The sequence below is a fragment of the Anastrepha ludens genome, chromosome X (assembly GCF_028408465.1).
Source record: "Anastrepha ludens isolate Willacy chromosome X, idAnaLude1.1, whole genome shotgun sequence".
Taxonomy (NCBI): domain Eukaryota; kingdom Metazoa; phylum Arthropoda; class Insecta; order Diptera; family Tephritidae; genus Anastrepha; species Anastrepha ludens.
The window spans coordinates 86,425,986-86,453,939 of NC_071503.1; the positions used below are offsets into that span (position 1 = coordinate 86,425,986).

The following is a 27,954-nucleotide window of genomic DNA, read 5'->3' on the forward strand; positions in this document are numbered from 1 at the left end:
TGGGATTTTGTCCGCTCCTGGGGTTTTGCCGGTCATTGAGCCTATTGTAGTCTCAAATTCTTCTATCGTAATTGGTAAATCAGAAAGGATGGCTTTAGGGCAGGGAAAGGTGTTGTCGTAGGGTTCAGATAGGATTTTGTTCTTTACGGTATTGAAATTTGTATGGAAATTAGAAGAATGTGAATAATCCCTCCAAGTGGTTGCAAATTCTTCGGAAATATCCTGTGCACTGTAGATCGGACCTCTTTGGGAGTGGACGAATTTTATATGGTTGTGTTGGCCTGATCCTGTGAACGATTTTATGTCTGTCCAAATATGCTTGGGACTAGATGCCGGAGTGATTTTGGCCGTAAGCGTTTCTAATGCTTTCCGTTTTGCTAATTTTAACTCTCTCCTAAATACAGCGTTCGCTTTTTTAAATCTTACAAGGTTGTCTAATGTTCTACTTTGTTTATAACTGACCCACAATGATTGTTTGTGGTTTCTTAGGGATGAGAGAACAGTAGACCAGTAAGGAAGCCTTGTAGCAAACTGTTTTGATCTGGATTGAGGGATGGCAATGTGAGCAGCGGATCTGATTAATGCTTTTATGGATGAGGCCTCAGCGTTTATATTATGCAAAGATGGCTTACTGCTACATGTATCTGCCAAAAGAGAGAGGAATTTAGGCCAGTCCGCTTTGTCTGTTAAAAATTTTGCTCTAAGCTTAACTTGGTATTGGATCGGTAGGTTGAGGGTAGTAACTAGGGGGAAGTGATCACTGTTATGTAGCTCGTCAAGTGTTCGGGATGACAATTTGGGTCCTAGGGAGGCGGAAGCGAGGATAATGTCAGGATGGGTGAAGGAGCCATGAGTGGAAAAGTGAGTGGATGAACCGTCGTTAAGGACGATGAGGTTGTTGGATAGGACAATATCTTCAATTATTTCGCCTCTACGGTTTGTTGATGGAGAGCCCCAAAGTGGGCTCCAGGCATTGACATCACCGAGAAAGATGTAGGGAGGGGGAAATAGGATTAGGATATTTTGAAGTTCCCTGCTATTAAAAGTCTGATTGGGCGGAATATAGCAGGTTATAACTGACAATTTAAAGCCAATGTCTATTTCAACTGCTAACGCGGAGATGTTGGATGAAATGGGGATAGCTTTATGTGCGAAAGATTTTTTTACAAAAAGGGCAATGCCTTGTTTGCATGAAGAATTTTGAGGGAGGTTGTGGAAATAGCTATTGTACTTGATTGGGGAAAAAGCTGTTTTGTTGTGTGGGAGGTGTGTCTCTTGCAGAGCAATAATATCGGGAGAAAATTCATTTATGAGAATGTTAAGGTCTGGATAATTGTTTAGTAGACCATTTAGATTCCATTGCAAAATTTTCATTGTTTAATCTGAGATATTATCAGATAAATAATCGGATTGGGATATTTTATTTAATGTAGAAATATTGTACGAAGAAGATTTCGAATTATTTGAGTCATCGACTGAATTTATTGGTGCTATAGTTTGATTTGAGAGGTTAGGGCTTTTATTAGTGTGACTGTTGCTATCTGCATTAAGGCTTGCAATGTTGTTAGTGTTAAAGCTATGTTGATTGTTTTTGTTGTTGTTTGTAACTATGGATAGAGATGTAGAAAACAGGTTTGTATTACTTTGTTGTTGGTTACTTAAAATGCAATTTTCGGCTATGGAAAGAGGTGGTGAAGAGGTTTGTTTGTCACTTTGTTGTTGATTATTTGAAATATTGTTAGAGAGTGAAGGAAGAAGTCGTGGAGTTTTGGAGTTATTTTGCTGTTGAATATTTAATATGTTGTTTGTAGCTGCAGTAGGGAGAGGAGAAGAAATAAGAGAATCTTTAGTTACAGTAGAAAAGGAAGTAGAGTACTCGTTGAGTTGAGGTGGAATTTGCAATTTATGTATTTTTACTGCTTCTCTCATTGAGCATTTATTGTCAGTTTTTATTACAATAATCTCTTTCATTTGCTTATACTTTGGACAAAGCTTGCTGGAAGCGGAGTGGTTTCCAGCGCAGTTTACGCAGAAGATTCGAGTGCAAGGTACTGGAAGATGGGGAGGAAGAGCGCACATATCGCATGCTGGTGTTTTCTGACAGCGTTTAGCTGTGTGCCCAAGCAGTTGGCAGCTCTTGCATCTCATTGGATTGGAATAATATGCTCTTACCTTAGTTGTATACCAAGAGACATCGATTTTTTCTGGAAGATAGTAAGAATCAAATGTAAGGAGTACAACTCCGCTGGGAAATGATTTGCCCTCATTGTATTTCTGAAATTTATAAACACTAACTACTCCATGATCTTTAAGGTTTTCCACTATTTCGCTCTCTGGTATTTCATTTAAGCACGGAGCGTAAATGGTGCCCTTGGAATAATTAAGGGTATTGTGAAGGTCAATGTTAACTTTACAAATTCCATTTAAATGTTTGGTTGCCAGAAATTTCTTAGCAATATTGGAATTTTTCACCATTAATAAAAGATTTCCATCTTTTAAATCCGTGATTTTCATAGGTTCTGAGCTTATATTTTGTAGGGCTTTATGCACTGCAAAACACGAATATTTTTTCAGGGGCTTATTATTATCAACAGCACTTACCACGAGATATTTTGGGTTGTCTTTTTTTATTGTTGGTAAAGATGGAAAAAACTCTGTAGTTACTGATTTTGCTTTTTTCCTCTTTGGTTGGGGACTAGGGGATAACAAGGAAAACCTGTTATTCCCTAGTGGAGGTCCCTCTAGGGACATTTCGGCTTACACTCCAACAAACAATTAATCAGCAGAGGCAAAATCACACGAATTAGTAGTTAATGAGAAATAGGAAAGTAGAGAAAAGAATAATCGCACTGAGGAGAAAACACAACTTCGCTGTGGAAACGACCGTATGGTTCGGAAGGCAGTCGATGACTGTATAGAAGATATATTTACACTTAATTAAGATATAACTTGACGTATTGATTTTTTATTATTATTATTAGAATTCCATTACACACTGCGACTAGAGTTGATCTATTGTGCAAGGCCTATTTTTGAAGCCCTAGAGTTTTAGGTTAGGTTAGGTTTTTGTGGCAGTCGACTTAGAGTAGCCAAACTCACTCCGTTGTGATACCACTGTGTAACACGGGAACCCGACAGTTAGTGTTCATGGAGCCAATTAGACTCTCTTATGAAGCGTAGGATAGGTTTTATCCCAACACCGTATAGTTCCGCAAGAGAGTCAAAATGATATTTTCCCCACAACCTTGCTCTAGTCCTATCTAAGGCTGGACACTTACAAAGAAAGTGTTCTACTCTTTCTTCCTCTTCCTCGTCGCTACAACTCTGCAGTATTAATGCGAAAATCATCCTAGAAGAGGGCCTACCCAACAGCCAATGACCGATGACACGACCTTCGAGGTGTTCTCTCCTGAGAAGTTGAGCAACTCTCCTGATCTTCTCTTATCTATCTGCGGCCAAATCAGCCTAGTTGTACCACAAGTATTTTCTTCTCTCCATAACTTATTAGCCTCCTGAAGAATATTATTTTTGGAGTTTACTCCTTAAGAAACGATATATAAGGCCCATGGTATGAAAAATATGGGTAGTAAAATCGTGTGAATCACCGGAAGTGTACGCTGACGGAAGTGACGCGTTGCCCTTTTCTCTTTTGGTTTGTGTTTTTGATGGTTTATTTAATTGGTAAGTGTTTATTTTAAATTTTTCCAACGAAGACACAAACCACCACTTTGAATATTTGAATATTATCTGCGCAGCGCAATAGTGCAACAACAAACCATACAGCAGCTACTCAGTGTTTTTGCTACTACATTTCACCTCAAACTGTGCATGTGTAATTGTGCCTGCGAATGTTTTGTTACAATGGAGAAACTACTCACAGTGTTTCGCTGCTACATTTGACATCAAACTGTGGCTCATCATCATAAATGACGTGTTGCCCTTTTCTCTTTTGGTTTGTGTTTTTGATGGTTTATTTAGTTGGTAAGTGTTTATTTTAAATTTTTCCAACGAAGACACAAACCACCACTTTCAATATTTGAATATTATCAGCGCAGCGCAATAGTGCAACAACAAACCATACGCCAGCTACTCAGTGTTTTTGCTACTACATTTCACCTCAAACTGTGCATGTGTAATTGACATCAAACTGTGGCTCATCATCATAAATGTGTGGCTTACAAAGTATATTCACTAATTTTGCAAACAGCAAAATTGCATAGCTGGAAACATAAAACGCCTCTGTTAGCTATCCTACATAAAAGTAAATTTTGTAAACTGTGCATGTTAATTATTAATTGCGCAGTTACCGTGTAAAGCAAATTAAACTTTAGAACAGCCATTTTTCATACGCCGCCGGCCAAGGCATCCACACCAGAGCAGCAATAGAAACTTGGTTAAGAATTTGCGCTAGCTAAGCTACGAACCATTTCTGGTTCCATTTTGCACAGACGCTACTACAGTGCACATCAAACAGTGGACGAGTAGGTAGCAGCACAACGTACCGGAAATTTTACCCAATGCACGTTTTAAATGAGTTTCTGCAGAGAATGTTAATTAACATGCAAGAGAATTCTGCATTCTGTTGCATATAATTAACATTATCTGCTGCTACAAACCTTTCAAATCTCAATTTTACTAAAAATAGTTAACAGTAACATTTGCGCCTTCTCATCTCATTAAGGGGGAACACCACTGTGATTTTTCAAAAAAAAAAGAGGTGTGTGTGTCAGCTCCGACACGCGACTGGAGTTTACTCCTTAAGAACGATTACCGTGATATTTAAAAATAAAGGTTCCAGAGAGCTTAAAATACGTTCACATATGCATTAATTACCAATAAATCAACAAAATTAATATACCCGTTCACATATGGCAGATACCTGCAAAATTGACAATCAGCTATCAATACTGTTGTGAAAGGTTTTTCTTCATAGAAATTAATTTGCTAATAAATAAATGTATATTTTTCCAGTAATATAGAAAAGGTCTTCATTTACTCCTTTTGCATATTAAATACAATATATTTTTAAATATCACGGTAATCGTTCTTAAGGAGTAAACTCCAGTCGCGTGTCGGAGCTGACACACACACCTCTTTTTTTATCCTTAATATGCAAGTTGCCATAGGGATTCCAATATTGCCTCTGTTTTCAAGCAGAGTAAGATTAGTACCCTTTCTGGCTAGCTCAGCGTCCTTCCTTATCCTTCCTTCAATATCTCTATGACCCGGATCCCATATAAGGCTTACCTTGAAGACGGTGCCAATATAATTTCGCAGTTCTTGTTACGGCGTGTGTGTTAAGGTACACAATTACCTCCTTAATGGCTAAGACATCTGGCAGATATATGCTACAGTAGCCCAGAAATCAGTTTAGAAGCGTGGCCATACTGTTAAGTAGGAGCGCTGAAGTGGCGGCCACCTGTTTTTCTATCAGATTTAGAGCAACTAAGTTGACTAGCACCTCGAGCGCTTTATTAACCCTCTACTGCATGGAAATGTTTAAAATAATGAAAATAAATAAAACACTGCAAATTTATGTTGATTGAGGGTAATTTATTGCGTATTTAACAAAAATGAAAAAATTCACTTGGCGGTTTGGAAGAAAAAAATGAAGCCATATATGGCCTTATATGCGTTTAGGGTTATTTTTGGGAAAACAATTTATTGGGTGTGGAAACTTGTAAAACAGTTCCTTTTGTCGTTGTAGCACAAGAACACGTTGCACTTTTCGCAAAAGGTGTATGAGCGAAAAGAGCAATCATTTTGACAAAGTTGTCGGTTTTTCATCCATTTCGGGAAATGGCCTATTCCGTCCGTCCGCACAGAACTCAAGGGGAAATCCTGTCGCTTTTTTCTTTTACTGCTGGTAGGTATATTTTCTCTACTTGCCGATGGAGAGTTTGAGGGTGTGGATATAGGTCGTCCTCGTTTTTTCAATTTACCAACTTTGCAAAGATGTTCAGCTATTGCAAGCTTGAAGTCAAACAATGGCATATATTCTTTCGACTTTCGACGCCACAAAATCCAAGCATTGACAACGCACATATCAATCATATGAAAAAAAATCTTTTTATACCACTTTTTTGTCCTCAGTTGTATTCTATAAAGGCCTAGTAAAGAATCCAGTAAATCAACGCCACCCATATAATAATTATATACATCAACTGCCCTAGGAGAATTGATTTCAATATACTTCTTCTCTCTTTTACAGTACCGTTTTTTCGTTGACATAGGGTAACATCCGACTTATGTTGAAAGAATATTTACCACTTTGTTGTCAAACCAAGTGACGAGACCAAGCTCAACTCCATCAATATCTGCTACTTTTTCAACCATACTTCCACGGCCTAACTTTTTCATTTCTTTTTCGGTTGGCATCTTACAATTTGTTACACGATTTAACCTTACTGTCCCTAAAGGTAATATACCATTTTTCATTAGATACACCTGAAGCTTTGGACTGTTAAACCAATTATCAAAAAATAGTTGATAGTTTTTTCCTTTTGGTATTGTAGCTGCTAGTCTCGTTTCAACATTTCCACTTACTCCTATATTTGGTGCTCCTTCCGGGAATGTATCGCTTTGAGCTCCGGCAAATATATCAAAATCGTAACTGAAACCTGAAACTCCGCTCAAGACAAAATTTTTGAATCCCCATTTGTGGGGTTTAGCTGGATTGTACTGTTTGAGGTGATGGCGGCACTTTGTGGGAATTATTTGTTCATCAACCACTAAATGTTCTTCTTTGGGTACAAGCAACAGTCGAGCACGAATTTTGTCTAACAATGGTCGAATCTTAAAGAGCTTATCAAACCCGAGTTCACCTGGTGATCTTATATTTTCATTATTATTGAAGTGTAAAAATCGTTTGATGTTTTCCCATCTGTTACATGTCATTGCGTTGCGTACAAATTCTTGGCCAATGAATGTGTTCCAATAATGTCTGGATGATGGTAGTTTTATCAAAAACATGTATATTGTTATGTCTGAAATAATTTTTATAAGTAATTTTTTTAACTTTTTTACTTGAACTCACCTACAAACTGATCAATCTTGTTCCGAGTAATATTGGCAGGTTTATTTATATCCATTTGTAATGCAATTAAATTCGATTGTTCTACAATAAAGTTCATCAAATCGTCATTAAAAATAAAATTAAACATATCTGCTGGTGTCTCCAGTTCCTCAATAAAGTCAGGAAGGTTTGAATCTCCTTGAAATGGAAAACTTTCTCTGGAATAAGGAGGCAAACAAATTTCTTTCCAAATTGGAGGTCTAGGCTTTTTAGCAGATTTTGCATTTGATGTAGAAGGCTTGTTATAGTCATCTGAGTCATCGGTATCATCAGTCTCTGGTACATAAATATGCTCCTGTTCTGGCGGTTTACTTATAAAGTCTTCTTCGTCGGTATCAGATATGTAGTCATCATCACTTTGATCACCTCTATTAACTTCATAAACATACTTTAAGTTACCATAAAATGATCGTACATTCATTTCTAGGAAATTCCATTGCGATTTATCAAAAAACAAAACAGAAATATGTATACACATATGTTAGTTCATTATTTACCTTAGTGCATGAAACGCCATATATGGCTTCGTCAGTTTTTACAAAAAATCAAACACAAGATACTTTCTTTTCATACAAATTATATTTTTATTCAAAAAATAACTTCACTTTCTATACAAATATATATTTTTTGCTTTAGTCTTGCTTTTATTTTTTATGCAATAGTGCACATAAATCACTTCAAAATTTGCTTTTATTCTCACACTTGAAGCACTCAAAAAAAGATAACGGAAAAGGTAGCTAAAACACTTGTTGACAATATTTAGTTTTGCGTATGAGAAGAAAACAAAGCATAGAATGTGATAATTATTATTCTCTTTTGATTAAGTCCCGTTTTTATAAAAATACAACACAATCAAAGGTAAAAGCCATATTTGGCGTTGTATGCGGTAGAGGGTTAAGAATAGTCCTTAAAACGCCGGTGATGCATAAAAACGCAGTTCTTTGGACCTTGCTCAGCAGTTTCCTATAACTTGCCTTTTGAGTTGATAGCACCACACAAGTAGTCTACATACTATATATAGTCAAATAGGCGGGTCTACCGAAGTGCAAAGCCAGTGTATGATACGAGGTGTTAATCCCCATTTGATTCCGACCGCTTTTTTGCATGTGTGCCTGTGTGTTGGCCTATTTAAACCTATACTCAATATTAGAATTCCACGTAAGTTTCCTGTCTAATATCAGTCCTAGGTGTTTAGCATTATCTTCCAAAGGAATCTTTACACCTTTGAAAATTAGTGGGGAGACTGTGGGCAGTCTATGTTTCCTTGTAAAAAGAAATGGTCCAGTTTTATCTATTCTCTGTCCAGTTACTAAGCGTGGCCTTGCAGAATATCGATGAGCGTACTGGTATACTTGCCTTTAAACGCGATTGCCAAATCGTCAGCGTAAGCTGTGACGTGGCATCCCCCTCTCTTTAGGGTCAGCAGCAAGGAGTTCATTGCCAAAACCCAGAGGAGAGGGCAGAGGACCCCTGATTGAGGAGTACTTCTGCAGACCTCTCTGCTTAATATTGTGTTGACTAATCTTGCAGTTACCTTTCTTCTGACAAGTATGGTTTCGATCAGAGTAGCATCATTAGATTCGACTCCAAAATTTTCTAGAGCACCCGTTATGGCGGTTGTATTACAGTTGTTAAAGGGTCATTCAATGTCTAAAAAAGCTAGCAAAGCAAACTCTTTTTCGACCAGGCTTTTTTCCACGAACCCAACAAGCGAGTGTAAAGCAGTTTCTGTAGATGTGCGTTTTACGTAGGCGCGTTGTTCCGGGGAGAACCTGCTCATTGGTATGACGCTCCGTATATACTCATCGACAATCCTTTCTAGAATTTTTAGGAGGAAGACCTAAGTCTGTTAGGTCTGAAATCCTCAGGATTAGTGTGTGAGGACCTGCCTGCCTTGTGTATGAAGGAGACTTTCGTCTCTCTCCAATTAAGCGGATTGTAACTCCTATTCAAGCAGCTTCTAACAATGACAGAAATGAACGGAGGGATTACAACTCGTGATTGCTGCAAATCATTTGAATCCATTTGATTTGCTTGATTTGATTGCCGGCCATTCTTAGCAGAGTCATTATGCTCTACTGGCTTGTTGCTTGGGAAGAGTGAGTCTAGGAGGAGACCTAAAGATTCTTTACTTGACGCGGAACGTGTATTTCCCGGACCCTTGAGATAGCCTAGGCTACATGGTGTCTTTGCAAGAATAATCTGGCCGCATCCGTAGTTTCCTCAAGTCCCTCACAGTAGTTTTGGATAAAAAAATCAACTCAGAAATTGCTTCACCCTGAGTTAACAGTAGGAGATTCATTAATATGGCTGCCCAGAGAAAATAAGAGAGATAGAATCAGACCTGAGCACCTGGTTTTTGCATTGGCTTGTTTACGTAATAGATTTGTTCATTTGATATGCTGATATGATTTGTATCCATGTTTACATATTAGATTCCTTCTGTTTGGTTTTTGTTTTTTAAATTTAACTAGATTTTTTTTTTTTTTGGGTAGGAGGTTCAAATCAAAATGTCAGAAACATCATCAAGGCGCCGTCGCACCAGTGGTATGTGGGGCATGCTCCCACTAACACTATAACATTCCTCCTCCTCGGCTGATTTCCTCCCTGGAACCGCTGTAAACATTTCATCAAGGTGGAGCCGCGTTTATGTCTATTGACACAACCAGGTACCTGCGTCCAGGTCCTTCTCTTGTGGACGTATGGAGATCTTACGTCAGCGATGGTATCCACTCCCCCCACTGTTTTCATACGTGGTTCTGGAGGAAATTGAACATCGAAAAATTTGCGATAGCGCAGTTTTTACGAACTATCGTCTTGTCTTCTGTCTGATATTATTGTGAGTGATTCACTCAAGTGTCTGTGTTTGTCGTCATTCTGTCCGGAAACAGTTCATCTCCATTTCGTAATTGCAACTGTAGTTGCTGTTGCTGGGTCTTGCGCTCCCATTCGATGAATTGGAGTCGTAGCATAATTTTTCCAGCAAACGCTCGAACCGCCACCCATTTAGCACTAGATGAGCACATGTCCTGTACGATGTCATTAGGACTAGCTGAGTGTCCCAAAACCCTTTCAAGTATTGCACGTTCTCGTGCGAAGCGATCACAATGAAAAGCCACGTGTTCCGCGCTTTCGATTGCATTAGGACAGCTTGGGCAGAGTGGGCTTTCTGCCAGCTGAAAGCGGTGGAGATATTCCATAAAGCAGCCATGACCGGTGAGTATCTGCGTAAGGTAATAATCAGTTTCGACATGCTTTCTTTTTACCCACTGCTCGAGATGTGGTATTGACTTGTACGTCCAGCGCCCTTTAAGTGACTCTTCCCATCTTCTTTGCCCATCATACATAGATCGCTCTCGTTCGATGGCTTTTTTTGTTGCCGTTGGTTTAGCTCCTTGCTCGCTATAGAGGCGGCGAAGCTCTCTTGCGTGAATATCAACTGGCAATTTCCCGGCTACAACACATATTGCATCGTCTGATACCGTTCTATATGCACATGAAACCCGTAATGCACTCCGCCTGTGTGTGCGCACCACTTCACGCATGTGAATGTTCTTTGCTTCTGCCCATACCGGTGCCGCGTAGAGTATGATTGAGTCCACGACTGTTGATAATAGTTTCCTTATTTCCCCTTGTGGACCACCTATATTCGGTAGTATTTTTGTGAGAGCGCCCATTACCGCCGCTGCTTTGTTATTAACTGCTGCTAGATGTCGCTTAAAGCTCAATCTCGTGTCGGTCATTACACCTAGGTATTTTATTGCCTCCTTTGAGAGTATCTCGTGTCCACCAACTGAGAGTTTCATGGTCGCCTTTTTCTTCCGAGCACTTATCAGCACTGCCTCCGTTTTTTGGGCTGCCAGCTCTAGACCTGCATTGCTGAGCCAACGCTGTACTCTCGTTGCCGCATCATTGCATTTTGCTTCTAGATGATCCAGTCGCTTGTCAACTACAAGTAGCCCAATGTCGTCCGCATAACCTACGATTGTTGTTTTTGCTGGAAGTTTTAACTTCTGAACCCCGTCATACATAATATTCCAAAGAGTTGGCCCCAAAACCGATCCTTGTGGAACTCCCCCTGTGACTTCATATGTTTTTGGGCCATCATCAGTGTCATACCGTAAAATTCGTTTGCTGAAATAGCTTCGAATAATGCTCAGTAGGTAGCTTGGTATCTTCAAATTTTCTAGAGACAGCAGTATGTTGGACCAATTTGCCGAGTTGAACGCGTTTTTTATATCTAGCGTTATGACTGCGCAGAGCTTCATAGCAGTGTGCCCTCCGCTAATAGCTTCCCGGGCTATGTTTGTTACGATTCGGATCGCATCTAATGTGGATCTTGCACACCGGAAACCAAATTGGTTATCGGAGAGACCACCAGGGCTTTCTATTATTCCTGGAGCCGATCACATATGATACGTTCTAATATTTTCCCTGTTGTGTCTAACATGCATAAAGGTCTGTATGCGGCTGGGTGATCAGGTTGTTTTCCTGGCTTAAGTAGCAAAACTAAGCGCTGTAGCTTCCATCTGGTTGGAAAGGTTCCTTCTTCTAGGCATGTGTATATAAGTCCGCAAATATTTGCGGGTTTGCCCGTCTTTAGTGCATTATTTGGGACGCCGTCGAGACCAGGAGCCTTGCAGTCTTTTATGCGTTTCAGCGTTTGCAAAATAACGTCTGTTGATACTGGTGGAACGTTTCTGCTTGTGTTGACAGCATATTCCTGATCACTACTTTGTGGGGGAAATAGTTCCACTACTATTTACTCTAAAAGAATCGGACACGTTGGCTGTGGTGGTCTTGGCCCTCTGACGTTTCGCATCACAGTTTTATATGTCATGCCCCAGGGATCGTCGTCTGCACTGTTTCGCATTTCCTTAAAGCAATTGTTTTTGCTATTCCGAATTGCCTTCTTAAGGTGGAATTTTCGTGTACGATATTCTGCGTGCCCCTCGTTATAGTTTGGTCGATGGCGTGCTCTTTGTGCCTTTCTTCGTGCTTTGTTGCAGGCTTTCCGAAGGTCGGCTATTTCGGTAGTCCACCAGTAAGCTGCGTCTCCCCGCCTATTTCAATAACTATAGCTAGATGATCACTATGCGTGTATATAGATTCGTCTACTCTCCATTTGATACTTCTCGCCGTTACACAGTCTGCAAAGGCTAAGTCAATTATGGAGCGCCCTCTACTACAATCAAACGTGTATATTCTGGGCGTGTTTAGCAAGACAAGATCCATTGCCGCGACGGTTTCTTCCACCAACCGCCCTCTTTGAGTTGTGTGTGCACTCCCCCATGTTCTTGACCATGCTATGAAATCTCCTGTGATGAGTATTGGGCGCTTACCTCTTAGCTCAACTTCTATAGCAGTCATCATGCGCTCAAGCGCCTCAAGTGACCAACTCGGTGGTGCATAGCAGCTTACGTAGTAGATGCCCTCTAGTTTCAGCCATGTATATCCGCTACTAGGCGTGTTCATCACCCAAATCGCCGTCTGCTTCTCCGAATCTACTACCCAGTTATCAGGGTCAGTATTTTTGAAGGGTTCCGATATTAGCGCCACATCTATATTGTTTTCTGCAGCGTTTTGCCAAAGTAGGTCATGGGCTTCTCGGCAGTGGTTGGTATTCAGTTGGAGTACCTTCATGTTTTTATTTTGCGCACCGCCTCTTGATAGCGGGGACATTTCCCACTTCCGGCCGCGTGTGTGCCCTCGCATAATGCGCATTTTTCAGCGTTTGTGCATGATGCAGCTTGATGCCCTTCTATGCCGCACCGCCTACATAGTTTCGTGCGGTCCTGTTCCCTGCATGCATTCGAAATATGGTCATACGTCCAGCATTTATAGCATCTTTTTGGCGATATAACTTCTGTGACGCGACTGCGAATCCATCCCACTTTAACGTGTCCGAGCGTCAGTACCTTTTTGGCGTCATCTGCGTGGAGTAATGTGTAGACCGATTCTGTGCCCCCATGGGTGTTGCGCCTACTCTTACTTGAGCTTTCATCTGGCTTTTTCACTTGTGCCTGTTCTGCAATTGCGCTTAAAAGCTCTTCGTTCGTGGTCAGACCAGGGATTATTCCTTTGCATTGAATTGAATTGTAATGGTGTGAGTTTTTAAATTCACGATAGCGACATCTTTTAGAGCATTTTCAAAAGCTGTTTCGACGTCCTTGCTTCTCTTGAGCTCAATAAGCAGTCCTCCTTTTTGGGTTGGTCGCATGGTTTTCACCTTTTCACCAAGATCCTTGAATTCTACGCTATTTTTTACCTTTCGTAGCATGTCCGCATATGCCACATCCTTTGACTTTTTCTCGATTACGATCGCATCTGACCTAGTTCGGATGGATTTGCCACCATTTCTTTTCCTTGAAGGTTTTTTCCGCACTTTTGTCCACCCTTCCTTTGACCCAATAGTTTCCGTATTTTGAGAAAGAAGATTATTGCTGTCATTCTTTCTTTTTTTCGCAGATGGGGACTTGGTTGTTGCCTGCGCTGCAGTGGGTTTCGGGCTAACCTTTTCTCTCAGCCTTTTTGCCGCGCCTCTTAGGGCTACGCTTGCTGTTTTCTGTACTGGGGCAGAAATTGTCAGAGCCTTGCGCTCTTCGTCTTCAAGCTTTGTGATCACGTCGGTATGGGTGCGCTTTATAATGCTGCACATCCTCCTAATGTCACCATGGACATTTTTGCGTGGTTCGACGTATGATAGGACGCCATGTATCTCATTGCCTAAGCGTTCGGCAAGCTCATACAATGCATTTGGTTTGGGCGCTGCGGCAATGCCTTGCACTTCATTGTCCGTCTTCTGTTTTTCTTTCTGTTGTGGCTGTTCTGTAGAGTCATTTTTGCTGAGATGTGATGTTGGCGTCCCGACCAAGCCACCGATGATACTACTTGATTGCGCTGTTATTCTGTTTCCGCGACGCTGACTACCGGTGGGCATGGGTGATTCATTATCCTTTGTATTTTCTATAGTTGCTGTTGCTTGTGGAGGAGACCGTCTAATCACAGAGCTCCTCTTAAATGCGTTTGCAGCTTCACCTGTCGGCGAGTGAACATTTCTGTTTACATCAGGTACATGCGTCCCATCATTGAGGGTTTTTGAGTTTTTGTTTGTAATAATAAATTTGTTCATGCTATATGGGCCCCAAATCACATCCGCTATCTCCGCGCGTGTACGTAGTTACCGTAAGTCCCATAGTTATCTATGTAAACAGGGAGGCCATGCGAGAGTTGACTTTGGCCCTTATGGGGTCCAGAGTTCAGAGCCAGACTTCAAGACGGAATTAATGGGGAGCCATCTCAACCCAACCTACGTGGTCACTGAAGACTACGCGCTTTGAGCGCTCTGCCATGTTTGAAAGGGGCGGAGGAGGCTATGAACCCTTCTGAAAGCCATTTTTGCAAGATTTCACTCCGCATACTCAGGTAACAGAGATTCAAAGCCCCAGCCGTTGTTCGCGTTTAGCGATTAGTACAGCCGCTCCTTACGTGGAGAACAGACGCTGACCAGAGAGCCGCTCAATATGAGTCAGACGCTTCTAGAATTTTTTGAGTTGCCTGTTTTGGTCCGCGATTGGTATTTTATTTCCCACCTACCCTGCCTATCTGCTGAGCGTTCCCCTATCCGCCACGTGGGGACACGTCCGATGGGAGACAGGCAACTCCACACGGAAAATTGATCTAGATTGTATGTATGCATGTTTATATATGTATATTACATGATGGACAGAATAATCATCATTCTTGAGTATATTTACGTAGAACATATCAATGGTTTTCGAGAAAAGCGACACAGCTTAAAATTCGGAGCTTCGCCGTTAAAAGTAAAAATCAACTACAGAGTTTATATATTTTTATCTGGAAAAGCGTCATAAGCGAATCTTGAAGCAACTCTGAGAGATGGCGTTAGTGTCGTTTTGTCAGGTGATCGAATTGGCGCGTCACTTATTTAGAAAACTGACCTAACTCAGTAGTTGTGTCGCATTGCTTGAGAGTACGTCGACTTATTTCTCGAAAAGCGACACATATCGAAAAGTGTCGAAATTTTATTATTTTAATTTATCAAGAAAAGTGTATTTTTTTAGTTGCAACGTTTTTGACGATAAGGTAAGTGAAACAAATTGACTATTTCTATTAGTGTATTGTTTTTTTTTTGAGTTATGTCATTTTTCTTTAAATACTAATGAGCTCACCGAGCAGTATCATTATTAACTTTTGATTTATGTCACTTTTCTCGAAATAATATTGTTAATTTTTCGGATTGTGGCAGTTTTTGTGCATTTTTGAAGTGAAAACTTCTTTAGAATCGTTGGGAGTGATTTGAGACTCGATGAAACGAAAAAGTGACACTAAAAAGAGACATACATATAGATCTTATAGTATATAGCCTGCGAGAGAATGAGGTAGAACACAGTTATACAGCGTTCCCTATTCCCCGTCTCCTCTTTGTGCGGTGCTTCGTAGCCTCCCCATTCTTTGCTACGAAGCGTTATATAATATGTTGATATACGTATATGTGTGTGGCTGCGTACTGCTGAGCCACGCTAGTATAGTGAGTATTGTAGTATGTATTACTTGCTTTGGTGTTTAGTTCAAGCGTCATACGTATGTATGTTTGTATGTATGCTAGTACGTATGTGAGCGCGCCTGAGTATTACGGAGCCACGGTGAGCGAGAAGTACCTATACTACACTCCCTAATACTTGCTTAGACCAACCGTCCTCCGAATGTTTGTGTGTTAGTACGTCTGTGTAATATACGCGTTACGACGCTCATAATAGCAACCGCGTGTGCTGTATTGCGTCCGAATTTTTATATTCGTAAATATTTTCATTTTTAAATATTTACCGCTATTATGCCGAAAAATAATGAAGAAAAGTGTCGTGAATATCGACAGAAAAAAAACAAAAAGAAAATAAAACTAAAAAAACCGCAAAGACTTCAACAGAACGTGTACGTGAAACCAGATTGAGCAATGGAAAACAGTTTTAATTGTGGCAATTTATATTTCACCGAATCAATCAATAAATAGTCATAAGCCAATCGTATCATTTGTTGAAATTGAAAACATTGAAATAAAGAAAATAAAATATGAACTTTATAGCAATACTAGCAAACCCGGCCCGCTTCGCTGGGCACACTAAAATAGAATAGATATGGTTTAGAACAGAAAAGATATGGTTTTCATTTATTTATTTCTTTATTCTCATACTATTTATTTATTTATTCAATACCACGTTTTGGTCTCTATCTCGAGACCCTAGTCACGGAGCGGCATGAAAAATACTCTGAACTAAAGCATTCACCAACAGCTTCCATTTGATACCCATATTGAACATACACATCCGAAGGTTACCTGAGTCCACGTTTTGACCTATATCTCGAGACCCCTGTCACGGAGCGGCATGAAAAATACTCTGAACTAAAGCATTCACCAACAGCTTCAATTTGATATCCATATTGTACAAACACATTCTAGGCTCCATGTTTTGGTCTCTATCTCGAGACCCTAGTCACGGAGCGGCATGAAAAATACTCTGAACTAAAGCATTCACTAACAGCTTCCATTTGATACCCATATTGTACATACACATCCGAAGGTTACCCGGGTCCACGTTTTGACCTATATCTCGAGACCCTAGTCACGGAGCGGCATGAAAAATACACTGCACTAAAGCATTCATCAACAGCTTCCAATTGATATCCATATTGTACAAACACATTCTAAGGTCCACGTGTTGGTCTCTATCTCGAGGCCCTAGTCACGGAGCGGCATGAAAACTACTCTGTACTAAAGCTTTCACCAACAGCTTCCATTTGATACCCATATTGTACATACACATCCGAAGGTTACCCGGGTCCACGTGTTGGTCTCTATCTCGAGGCCCTAGACACGGAGCGGCATGAAAACTACTCTGTACTAAAGCTTTCACCAACAGCTTCCATTTGATACCCATATTGTACATACACATCCGAAGGTTACCCGGGTCCACGTTTTGACCTATCTCTCGAGACCCTAGTCACGGAGCTGCATGAAAAATACTCTGTACGAAAGCATTCACCAACAGCTTCGAATTGATATCCATATTGTACAAACACATTCTAGGGTCCACGTGTTGGTCTCTATCTCGAGGCCCTAGTCACGGAGCGGCATGAAAAATACTCTGAACTAAAGCATTCACCAACAGCTTCCAATTGATATCCATATTGTACAAACACATTCTAGGGTCCAAGTGTTGGTCTCTATCTCGAGGCCCTAGTCACGGAGCGGCATGAAAAATACTCTGAACTAAAGCATTCACCAACAGCTTCCAATTGATATCCATATTGTACAAACACATTCTAGGGTCCACGTGTTGGTCTCTATCTCGAGGCCCTAGTCACGGAGCGGCATGGAAAATACTCTGAACTAAAGCATTCACCAACAGCTTCAATTTGATATCCATATTGTACAAACACATTCTAGGCTCCACGTTTTGGTCTCTATCTCGAGGCCCTAGTCACGGAGCGGCATGAAAAATACTGTGAACTAAAGCATTCACTAACAGCTTCCATTTGATATCCATATTGTACAAACACATTCTAGGCTCCACGTTTTGGTCTCTATCTCGAGGCCCTAGTCACGGAACGGTATGAAAAATACTCTATACTATAGAAATCATCAACAGCTTCCATTTGCTACCCATATTGTACATATACGTCCGAAGGTTACCCGGGTCCACGTTTTGACCTATATCTCGAGACCCTATCTACCAATAGGTATTCAAACTATACGGAAACCATCTTCAATACCTACTTAACAATGTGTGTAAGTTTGGTTTAATTCGGTTTAAAGACACGGCGGGTCCACGTTTTGGCATATATTTCGAGACCCTAGTCATCAATAGGTATGAAAATTACCCCACATTAAAGCACTTATCGACAGCTTTCATTTGATGCCCATATTGTACATCCACAACCAAAGGTTACCCGGGCCCACGTTTTGACCTATATCTCGAGACCCCAGTCACGGAGCGGCATGAGAAATACTCTGTACTAAAGCATTCACCAACAGCTTCCAATTGATATCCATATTGTACAAACACATTCTAGGGTCCACGTGTTGGTCTCTATCTCGGGACCCTAGTCACGGAGCGGCATGAAAAATACTCTGAACTAAAGCATTCACCAACAGCTTCCATTTGATACCCATATTGTATATACACATCCGAAGGTTACCCGGGTCCTCGTTTTGACCTATATCTCGAGACCCCAGTCACGGAGCGGCATGAGAAATACTCTGTACTAAAGCATTCACCAACAGCTTCCAATTGATATCCATATTGTACAAACACATTCTAGGGTCCACGTGTTGGTCTCTATCTCGGGACCCTAGTCACGGAGCCGCATGAAAAATACTCTGAACTAAAGCATTCACCAACAGCTTCCATTTGATACCCATATTGTATATACACATCCGAAGGTTACCCGGGCCCACGTTTTGACCTATATCTCGAGACCCCAGTCTCGGAGCGGCATGAAAAATACTCTGTACTAAAGCATTCACCAACAGCTTCAATTTGATATTCATATTGTACAAACACATTCTAGGGTCCACGTTTTGGTCTCTATCTCGAGACCCTAGTCACGGAGCGGCATGAAAAATACTCTGAACTAAAGCATTCACCAACAGCTTTCATTTGATACCCATATTGTATATACACATCCGAAGGTTACCCGGGTCCACGTTTTGACCATTTTCCCGGCAATTATTCGAATTTTTCTCACCTTTTAAACCTTCCCTAGACCTCCACGAATAATTCAAGACCAAGATAAGATAAATCCGTTCAGCCATTCTCGAGTTATAAGCGAACATAGGGACAGATTTTCACATTTATATATATAGATTATAATGAATCTATATTTATCCCGCTCCTAATGCTGCTTTCGTCTCATTCTCTCTCAGTTTGTTTTACGGAAGGTCTCACTTCTATCGCGTCTAACCGTTAGACTGGTATTTTTTTAATATACATAGAAACTAAAATTAATTTAAAAATATTTACTATCACTAACTATTACTATTACTAGCTATGTAATATATATTATTTTGTTGTTATGGCAGGGTTTCATTCTAATGGAAATAGGGGAAGGAAAAATTTGGAGATGGCGCAAAAAATTAATAATACAAATACTATATTGGAAGGCGCTACATCGAATCAAAATTTTAAAAGTGTAACACGCTTAAATCAGCATTTGACCAATGAAGGTACTACTTTTTTATAGTAGGTGTATATTATTTATTTTCAAATTTAAAAATAAATATATCAAGATTAAAAATAATATTGTTTCAGATCAAAACGACGGTTTAGACATTAGCTTACAGTTATCAGCTGCCGCCAAGTCACCGAAATATGACATATTAAATAGAGAAACAGAAATTAAAGATATGGGCCCAAATTAGATATTCTCCTTATGTTGATTTCTCCGAAATTTGTTTGCTCTTGTCACTGTTGTTACTCCCTTAAAATATGTTTATCTTTTATTTTAGATAATTCTGTATTACCTTCTTGTGGACCGTCAAGTTCCAACTTGGTTTCAACGTTTCATCAATCGCCATCGAGTTCAAGTTCCGACTCATCATCATCAGATTCAGATTCATCATCTGACTCTGGGAGCAAAAGAACGGACTTTTCTAGTGATGACAGCATCAAAGATCCGAACTATATTCAATCGCTTTCTGAAGATGAATTAAATGAAGTCGAAATGGTCAGAAAAAGAAAAAGAAAGGCTGAGCCAAATACATGGAGGAAAACAGCAGCTAAGATTTGTCGAAATTCTGGAAAACAGTATGAATCTAGTTCCAAGAGTAAAAAGATTTTTGAAGCCAAGAAAATGGGAAAGACTTGCACTGAGAAGTGCAGATTAATGTGCAATACTAAAATAAAAGAAGAAGAACGACAAAAAATATTCGACGAATTTTGGAAACTAGGCGATAGCCAAAGATAGCGCCATTTTATGTTAATAAGTATGGAAAGTATTAGGCCTAAATATCAATACAAGAGAGCAAATAGTAATGCATTTTTTTTTCAAATTGGGGGGAAAAAATACGTGTGTGCATAACCTATTTTAAAGGAACCTTGGCTATAACCGATCGTCCAATTCGAACGGTGATGCATAAGAGACAGCAATCAGTAAGTGGAATGATAAGTACTTACTTAAGAGGCAAACATAGTAATCATCGTAGGACTGATGAAGCCATTAAGGAGGGAGTTCTAAAACACATTATTTCTATACCCAAAATTGAGAGTCACTACTGCAGAAAGGATACGAAAAAAAAGTATATCGAGGGAGGAAAATCTGTAACTGAGTTACATAGATATTATGTTAATCAATGCAAAGAAAATAATCTTTTGTATGCCAATTACTTAATGTATTTTAGAATATTTAGTGACCTCAATATCTCATTTTTTAAACCAAAAAAAGACATGTGCGAAAATTGTGTCTCATATACCAATGCATATGAAGAAGAAAAGGAAAAATTGAGGATTAAGTATGAAAACCACCTTTTAGAAAAAGATTTAGCAAGAGATGAAAAAAACGTGGACAAGGAAAGCGTAAGTAACAGTTTAATTGTGGCCGTATACGATTTACAGCAGTTCTTCAATGCCTAGAGGAAATAGTTCTTCTTTTTATTACACATCAAAAATATTATAAATGTGTTTAACTTCACAATTTTTGAGCTAAAAAGTAACTTAGCCAAATGTTATGTGTGGGATGAAACAGAGGCCAATAGGGGAGTTAATGAAATTGGGTCCTGTGTGCTATCGTATCTTGAAAACTTACGAGAAAAAACTATCAACAGTGATGGCAATGTACTTGATATCATTTTCTACTCAGACAACTGCTGTGGTCAACAGAAAAATCGTTACATGATGTCAATGTACTTATTTGCTGTAAGAAAATATCCCCATATAAATTCTATCACACACAAGTTTCTCGTAAAAGGGCATAGTCAGAACGAGGGCGAAAGTGTTCATGCTACAATCGAGCGCCAAATTTCGAAATCACTGATGTCTGGACCTATCTATGTACCGCAACAATACGTTACAATTATCCGGGGAGCTAAAAAAAGAGGCAACTTGTATGAAGTACATGAATTAAATTATGAACAATTTTTTGATTTAAAAGACTTAGCGGACCGGCTTTATAGTCCTTAAAAACTTAGATGGAGAACTTGTAAAAATAAATGATATTAGTATCTTCAGAGTGGAAAAAGAGTCCCCTTTTAACATCATTTTCCGAGACTGATTTTATGAAATTTGTAGTAAAAAAAGCCCGAACATCGTCTCCCGTAGCAGTACCTAATAGCGAATTAACAACTCTACCTGCGCTCAATCGCGCCTACAAGGCTAAACAGAAAGTTAAGGATAAAAAAAGGAAGGTTTATTAAAACTGATGGAGAAGAATATCATTCCAAAGTATTACTCTCAGTTCTACAATAACATCTAGGATTTTTCTTACCATTATGCCTTAAAAAAGTATTTTTTATGTTCTACCAATCTATTACCAAAGGATTTACTTGTTTTTGTTTTACTAGTTTATTCAGAGGATGTTTGTAAATGTTGTGTTACAATTTCTATTTTGTAATAAAAAATAATCAAAAATAAATTGCTTTTTTGCTTTTGACCCTACTACTCTTCGAAATGTATCTCAAAATTTGAAAAAAATGTAATATTCATTTTTTAAATCTTTTCAGGAAAAATAACACATTTGCGAAAAACTTACAATATTTCTTTTTAAAATAATCTAAGAATGTAAAATATGTTATTTCCACAAAGCACTGTTGTATTATGATTGCACAAAACCAGTAGAATTGTAAAATATGCATAATTGTAATGAAAAACTTAAATTATCTATTTGCGTAATTTTAAAATTGATTTTCTACAAAACTTGATTTTTGAATTATGTCACTTTTCTCGAAAACCATCTATATGTATATTAGGTTTATATGAAAATTGCGCTAAATATTGGAAAAACTGTACGATTGTATGCACGCATGTTTATATATTAGCAGAGAACATGTACTAGATTTGATTTTGTTTGTATGTTTGTTTGTAAAGCGTTTTTCAGTAAGAGAGCTTCAACTTTTTTTTTGAATAAAACACAAACGGTTTGACTTTTTTAACTAATTTTTTTTTTTATTATCGAGTTTGAACATATACATTTAAGTATGAAATTCGATTTGTTTTGCATGACCACCGCGTGCACGTTTTACGAAGTCCAATCGTTGAACCCAATTTTCAATATCGGCTCTGAGCTCACAAATCGTCGCCGGCTTCTTACTGTAGACCAATGACTTCACATAACCCCAAAGAAAATAGTCTAGAGGCGTCAAATCACACGAGCGCGGCGGCCATTCGACCGGTCCATTTCTGGAAATAATGCGCTCATCGAACTTATTCTTCAACAAATCAGTTGTAGCGTGTGCTGTGTGGCTTGTGGCCCCGTCCTGTTGAAACCACATGTCGTCTAAGTCCATACCATTCAATTGCGGCCAAAAATAATCGTTTATCATGTCGCGGTATCGATTTCCATTCACAGTAACGTGGCGATCGTTCTCGTCAACGAAAAAATATGGGCCAATTACACCGCCGGCATGTAAACCGCACCAAACAGTGATTTTTTCGGGATGTAACGGTGCCTCATGAATCACGTGTGGATTGCTTTCTGCCCAGTAACGCATATTTAGCTTGTTGGCAAAGCCATTGAGCCAAAAGTGAGCTTCATCACTGAAGATGATTTTTTGGAAAATTTATAAATTTTCATAAAAAATTTGCACGATTATTTTCATAAAAAATTTGCACGATTTGCAATCATTGCTCAAGTGTGTAGCGTTCCATGATGAAATGTATACTAATGAAGTTTACAAATAACAAGCGGAAAATAAAAAATATTGCGTCGTTCGCCCTCCCTATCGGAAAAAAGTTGAAGCGCACCTATTGAAAAACGCCTTATATATTTGAAAATTCCGCCAAATTTTGAAAAGCTCTTATGAATGCATGTAAGCAATTGAACTTTGATTTGAAATTTAATTCGAAAAGAAAGACAATTGCAAGTGCACGTGCGTGGAGCCATGCAGATTCTAAAAATATTATTATTAAATAAAAAAAATTCCCAAAGCATCGAATTGTCGCGTAAGTGATGAAAACATACGTTGTTTCTCATTTTCAAAAAATCAGGAATTATCTCACTTGTGGAGATAAAACTTAATGCATTCAACATTTTAAGGAAGATGCTGTAGGACCGAAATATCTCAAAAATGGAGCGGTTCCAACTCTAAACTCAGGTAAGTAAATGATCTTATTATTGTGCCCGCATATACAAGGTGAAGTTCAAAATAAACAAGACTGAGCTAAAATACAATGTCCGGCACTCGAAGTGTAACCAACTTCAGGCCGCTCGCGCAGCAGATGCTCGGGCATCAGCTGTCTGCCAGTTGGCTAAATGACAGTCCAGAGTATTGTTTATATGTGCGCGGAAGCATTTTGCCGAGAGTCAACGCGAAAAAAAATCAGTAATGGATTTCAAACGTAATAGAGTGATTGCATTATGTTTGGCTGGAGAATCATAATTGTGGGATTGTTCGTGAGCTCGAGACCTTAAAGTAAATAAAGTTTTTGTTTATCGCCCCATTACTCTTACAATGATACTGGTAGCATCGCGAAACGTCAAGGAGGTGGTCATCAAAATACTGCAACCTCACGTGAAACGTTTTGAAAAGTAACAAAGCGACTTGAGTGAAATCCCCCCCGAAGTGCCAACCAAATGGCGAACGAACTAAAAACAACTGACCGTAGCATCCACCGCATACTAAAAAATGATCTCAAAGTCAAGTCTTACAAGATCCAAGAGACGCATGAGCTCACATCAAAGCAGCAACAAGTCAGACTTGAGAGAGCGAAGGAGTTGCTTTGCTTGGCCGAAACTGGTCAATTTTCAAACACTGTGTTTTCTGACGAGACAATTTTTCAAATTGCGCAATTCGTAAACTTCTAAAACGATAGGTTTTATTTAACCGGCCGTTCATACAAGAATTTGTGTAATCGATTGGCCACCAGGAGGCAGCACCCGCCACAGGTAATGGTTAAGGTTGCTGTAACCGCAGATGGGCCCTATCCAATTGTTTTCATCGAGCCTGGCGTCGAGGTAAATGCGAAATATTATCGGGAAAGTATTCTGGAGGTTGCTTTTAAGCCGTAGGCAGACAAACATTTCGGTGGCAGACCATGGACGTTTCAACCAGACTCGGCACCGTCTCACAAAGCTCGAGTGAACCAAAAATGGCTAAAAAACAACGTTCCGAACTTCATAACGTCCACACAATGGCTCTCAAATTCACCAGACGTGAATCCGATGGATTATTCTCTTTGGGCCGTTTTGGAGAGCAAAGTCCGAACTAAAACCAGCAAAAGTAAATTGGATTACGACGCAAAACGTTTTCCTTTCCGAATAGGTACTTTGACGCTTAGTTTCAGGTTCATGTTGGAAACACAACGTTTCACCACCAGTTATAATGTTGTAAAGGAAGCTCTCGTCTGTTCTCGCCTGCCATATGATCAGTTAAAATACAATAAATCGTTGTTTTTAAGATATTCAATTCCGATTCCATGAATTTCAACGATGATTTTGGTTCATTTTTGGTAAATTTACGAAAAATTTCGATGGAGTTATCGGTGATTGCTGGTTTTGGGCGGCCTGTATGTTTATTATCATTTATGCCCTCACAACCATCTCTGAAACGTGTAAACCACTCATGAACTTTGGCACGAGATAGACAATCATCGTTATAAACTTTTTTTATGATAACAAAATTTGTTATTAGCTCTTTGTTCGAGACTAATTTTTGTACCGATGACACAAACATACTCACACTTTAGACGCAATAACTTCGCTTTCACTGAACCGAATGACCCGATTTACACGAGGAGACATCTGGAAGGGAAACATTTTGTTCGGGGGCGAAGGACGGTCGGGGAAGAGAGAAGGGATTTTGTCTCCCGTACTCGGCGACACGCTTTGTGCTTATCCGTATTTTCAATGTTGAAGTTGGCTGCAAGCTATTTTTTTGACGCTTGCTTCATTCGTTTTCGTCATTTGTGAGATAAAGTCCTGTGTTTTAAAACGTATATCGGAAAGTAAAAATGGAATACAAGTGGGAAAGAGAAGCAGTGGAAAAGCTTATAATATATGTGCAAGAAAATACTTGCTTATATAATGTTCGCTCCAGTGAGTATATGGATCGAGGCAAAAAAGCGTCAGCATTTACCGATATCCATAAAAAATTGGAAACGGAAATGTTTGGCGTCTCACTGGACGATGTTAAAAAAAATGGAAAAACCTCCGTAGCCAGTATATGAGGGAGCTACGTATACAGAAAAACTCCAAAAAAAGTGGAAGTGGAGTAAATGATTTATACGAAGCAAAGCTTTGGTGCTTTGACCAGTTATCGTTCCTTGAAGGCCATGTTGCAACTAGGCAGAGCCAAGACAATACTGAGGTAATAAAAAAATTTATTTCAATACATAACTAACATAATTTAACATGCTTCACAAATTTGTTTTTCAGATGCCTTCTTCGAGTAACTCAAGTAATTTAAGTACAGCAAACAGCACAGAAACCGGTAGCTCGAGTGTGAATGATGAGCCACTGAAAAAACGAAAAAAGGTACAAAACTTGACGATAAATATACAAAAAAAATCAAATTTTGTTTTTTATAGAAAAGCAACCAGTTCGCTGATGTGCAACAGGAGCTGTCAGAATTTAGGTCTATGCTCGAAAATAAACAACAAAATGGCAGAAAATACGCATGGTTGGGAGCTTTGGTTTCCAACCAAATGGATGAGATAGATCCTGATGAACAGCAGGACGCCGCTTGGGAAATCCAATCAGTGATAAAAAAATATATAGGAAAATCTCAGCAAAAGCGTAGCACTCCAACATCAAACAGAACGTCTTCATCGTCAGACAAGGATCTGTTGCAGCTATCCATGGAGGGAGTTTTTGACGGAGAAGATTTTTGCGAATAAAGTAGGTATGGCTTAAAAAACTTATGGAACATGTTGATGTTGAATTACAATTGTTTTTTTGTTTCATTTCTAGATACTGAAGCACCAAAAAAAGTGATAATTATATCCATGCCAAATATTATGTAAATAAGTAATACTTTAGTAAATAAGTAATAATAAGAATATGTTTAAGAAATGTGTACACCAAAGTGCCTTAAAGAAAAGACTGAATTTAAAGCCAATTATTTTTTTGTAACTTTGTTTTAGTTAAGCGTTTACACATGAAGTGAATTTTTATTTATTTATTTTTTTATTGAAAAACAAAGACTAATGTTTACATATATTTAAAAAGTTGATAATTATGCTCCGTGCCAAATACTATGTCTTAGTAAATAAGTAATAATAAGAATATGTTAAAAGACTGAATTTAAATCCAATTATTTTTTTGTAACTTTGTTTTAGTTAAGCGTTTACACATGAAGTGAATTTTAATTTTTTTATTTTTTAATGAAAAAACAAAGACTAATGTTTACATATATATAAATAAAAACAAATTATTTATTATGTAACCAATCCAGTTTGCCTTCTTCATTAAAATATTTGAGAAACTGTTCACGTACGTTCTCTGCTGCACCTTTTCGCGGATTGTAGAATACATCGGAATCAGTTGAGTGGTTATTATTTACAGTTTCTGCGTTTACTCTCTCATCAGTGAACATTTCGCCATTTTCGATTAAATAATTGTGTAAAGCACAACACGTCAATACAATTTTCTCTACAGTGGCCACTTTCAGATTTATCGGAGCTAGAAGGACGCGAAATCTATTGGATAAAATTCCAAATGCATGTTCCACCACATGCCTTGCACGAGAGAGTCTTTGATTAAAAACTTGTTTTTCCTGGCATTGCGTGTGGTAGGGATATGGCTTCATTAAATGCATCTGCAGAGGAAATGCATCGTCTCCGACTACGACGTACGGTAGGCGTCGATCGTTTCCTATTGAAGCAGCTTTTGGTATTTCCTTCTCTTCTTGCAGAACATCCCTTAATTTGCTTTGCAGAAATACTCCAGCATCGTTACTGCGACCGTTACAACCAACGTCCACGAAAATAAATTTGGAATTAGCATCCACCAGGGCTAGTAAAATTATACTTCTAGTCCCTTTATAATTGTAATAGAAAGCTCCTTCAGAACGTGATGGACGAAAAGTTATATGCTTACCATCTAACGCGCCAATGCAGTTGGGGAATTGCCATTTAACTGCAAATTCTTTTGCAATGGCCTCCCATTCTGAATTGCTGTTTGGAAACTGCGTAAAAATTGTCATTAATTGCAAAATATTACAATTTCTATACTAAAAATAGTGCATACCTTTAAATACGACGATTTCAATTTGTTATAAAGGGCACTGCATACCTCAGGAACTATACTGGAAATTGAAGATTTGGATAAACGGGTCTGGTAATCCAAACTCACGTAAGACTCTCCTGAAAAAAACACCCGCTCATAACAATGCTACATTACCATTTCTTTTAACTTACCAGTGCTGAGAAATCGCAGCGTCAATGCCAATTTTTCTGCTGCGGGAATCGCGGCTCTCATAGTCGAATCAGAGCGTTGTATTTCATTCGCTATTAGCGACAGCAAATAATCAAATTGAGATTTTGATACTCGTAGGAAGTTCCTGTAGCTTTGCTCATCGTGTACCAGCAATTCTTTGTTTAAAAAGGCGAACGAGCCGCGATCGCACCTATTTTTCCTCCATTCCTTAATCCATTGCCGCTTGGCTCTTTTGATAGGCAACGATGCAGCTTTCTCGCCCAATCTGGCCAATC

General features: G+C 39.0%; 1 protein-coding gene across 6 annotated transcripts in view; it reads right to left on the bottom strand.

Moving 5' to 3' along the window:
* Window positions 1–27,954, bottom strand: part of LOC128869671 (uncharacterized) — an 86,801-nt gene that overhangs the window by 2,486 nt on the left and 56,361 nt on the right. The window contains exons 3-6 of one of the 6 annotated variants that reach the window (XM_054112259.1): window positions 27,661–27,954; window positions 27,491–27,606; window positions 27,341–27,428; window positions 26,454–27,280 (exon numbers count right to left, since the gene is read on the bottom strand). The exons of 1 other annotated variant lie outside the window; for it this stretch is intronic. In XM_054112259.1, the coding sequence (XP_053968234.1) occupies window positions 26,673–27,280; window positions 27,341–27,428; window positions 27,491–27,606; window positions 27,661–27,954 (1,106 nt within the window). In that variant the 3' untranslated portion in view covers window positions 26,454–26,672. Of the gene's footprint in view, window positions 1–26,449; window positions 27,429–27,490; window positions 27,607–27,660 lie in introns of those variants that run through there. 4 more of the 6 variants (XM_054112257.1, XM_054112256.1, XM_054112261.1 and 1 more) reach the window with 4 other exon arrangements.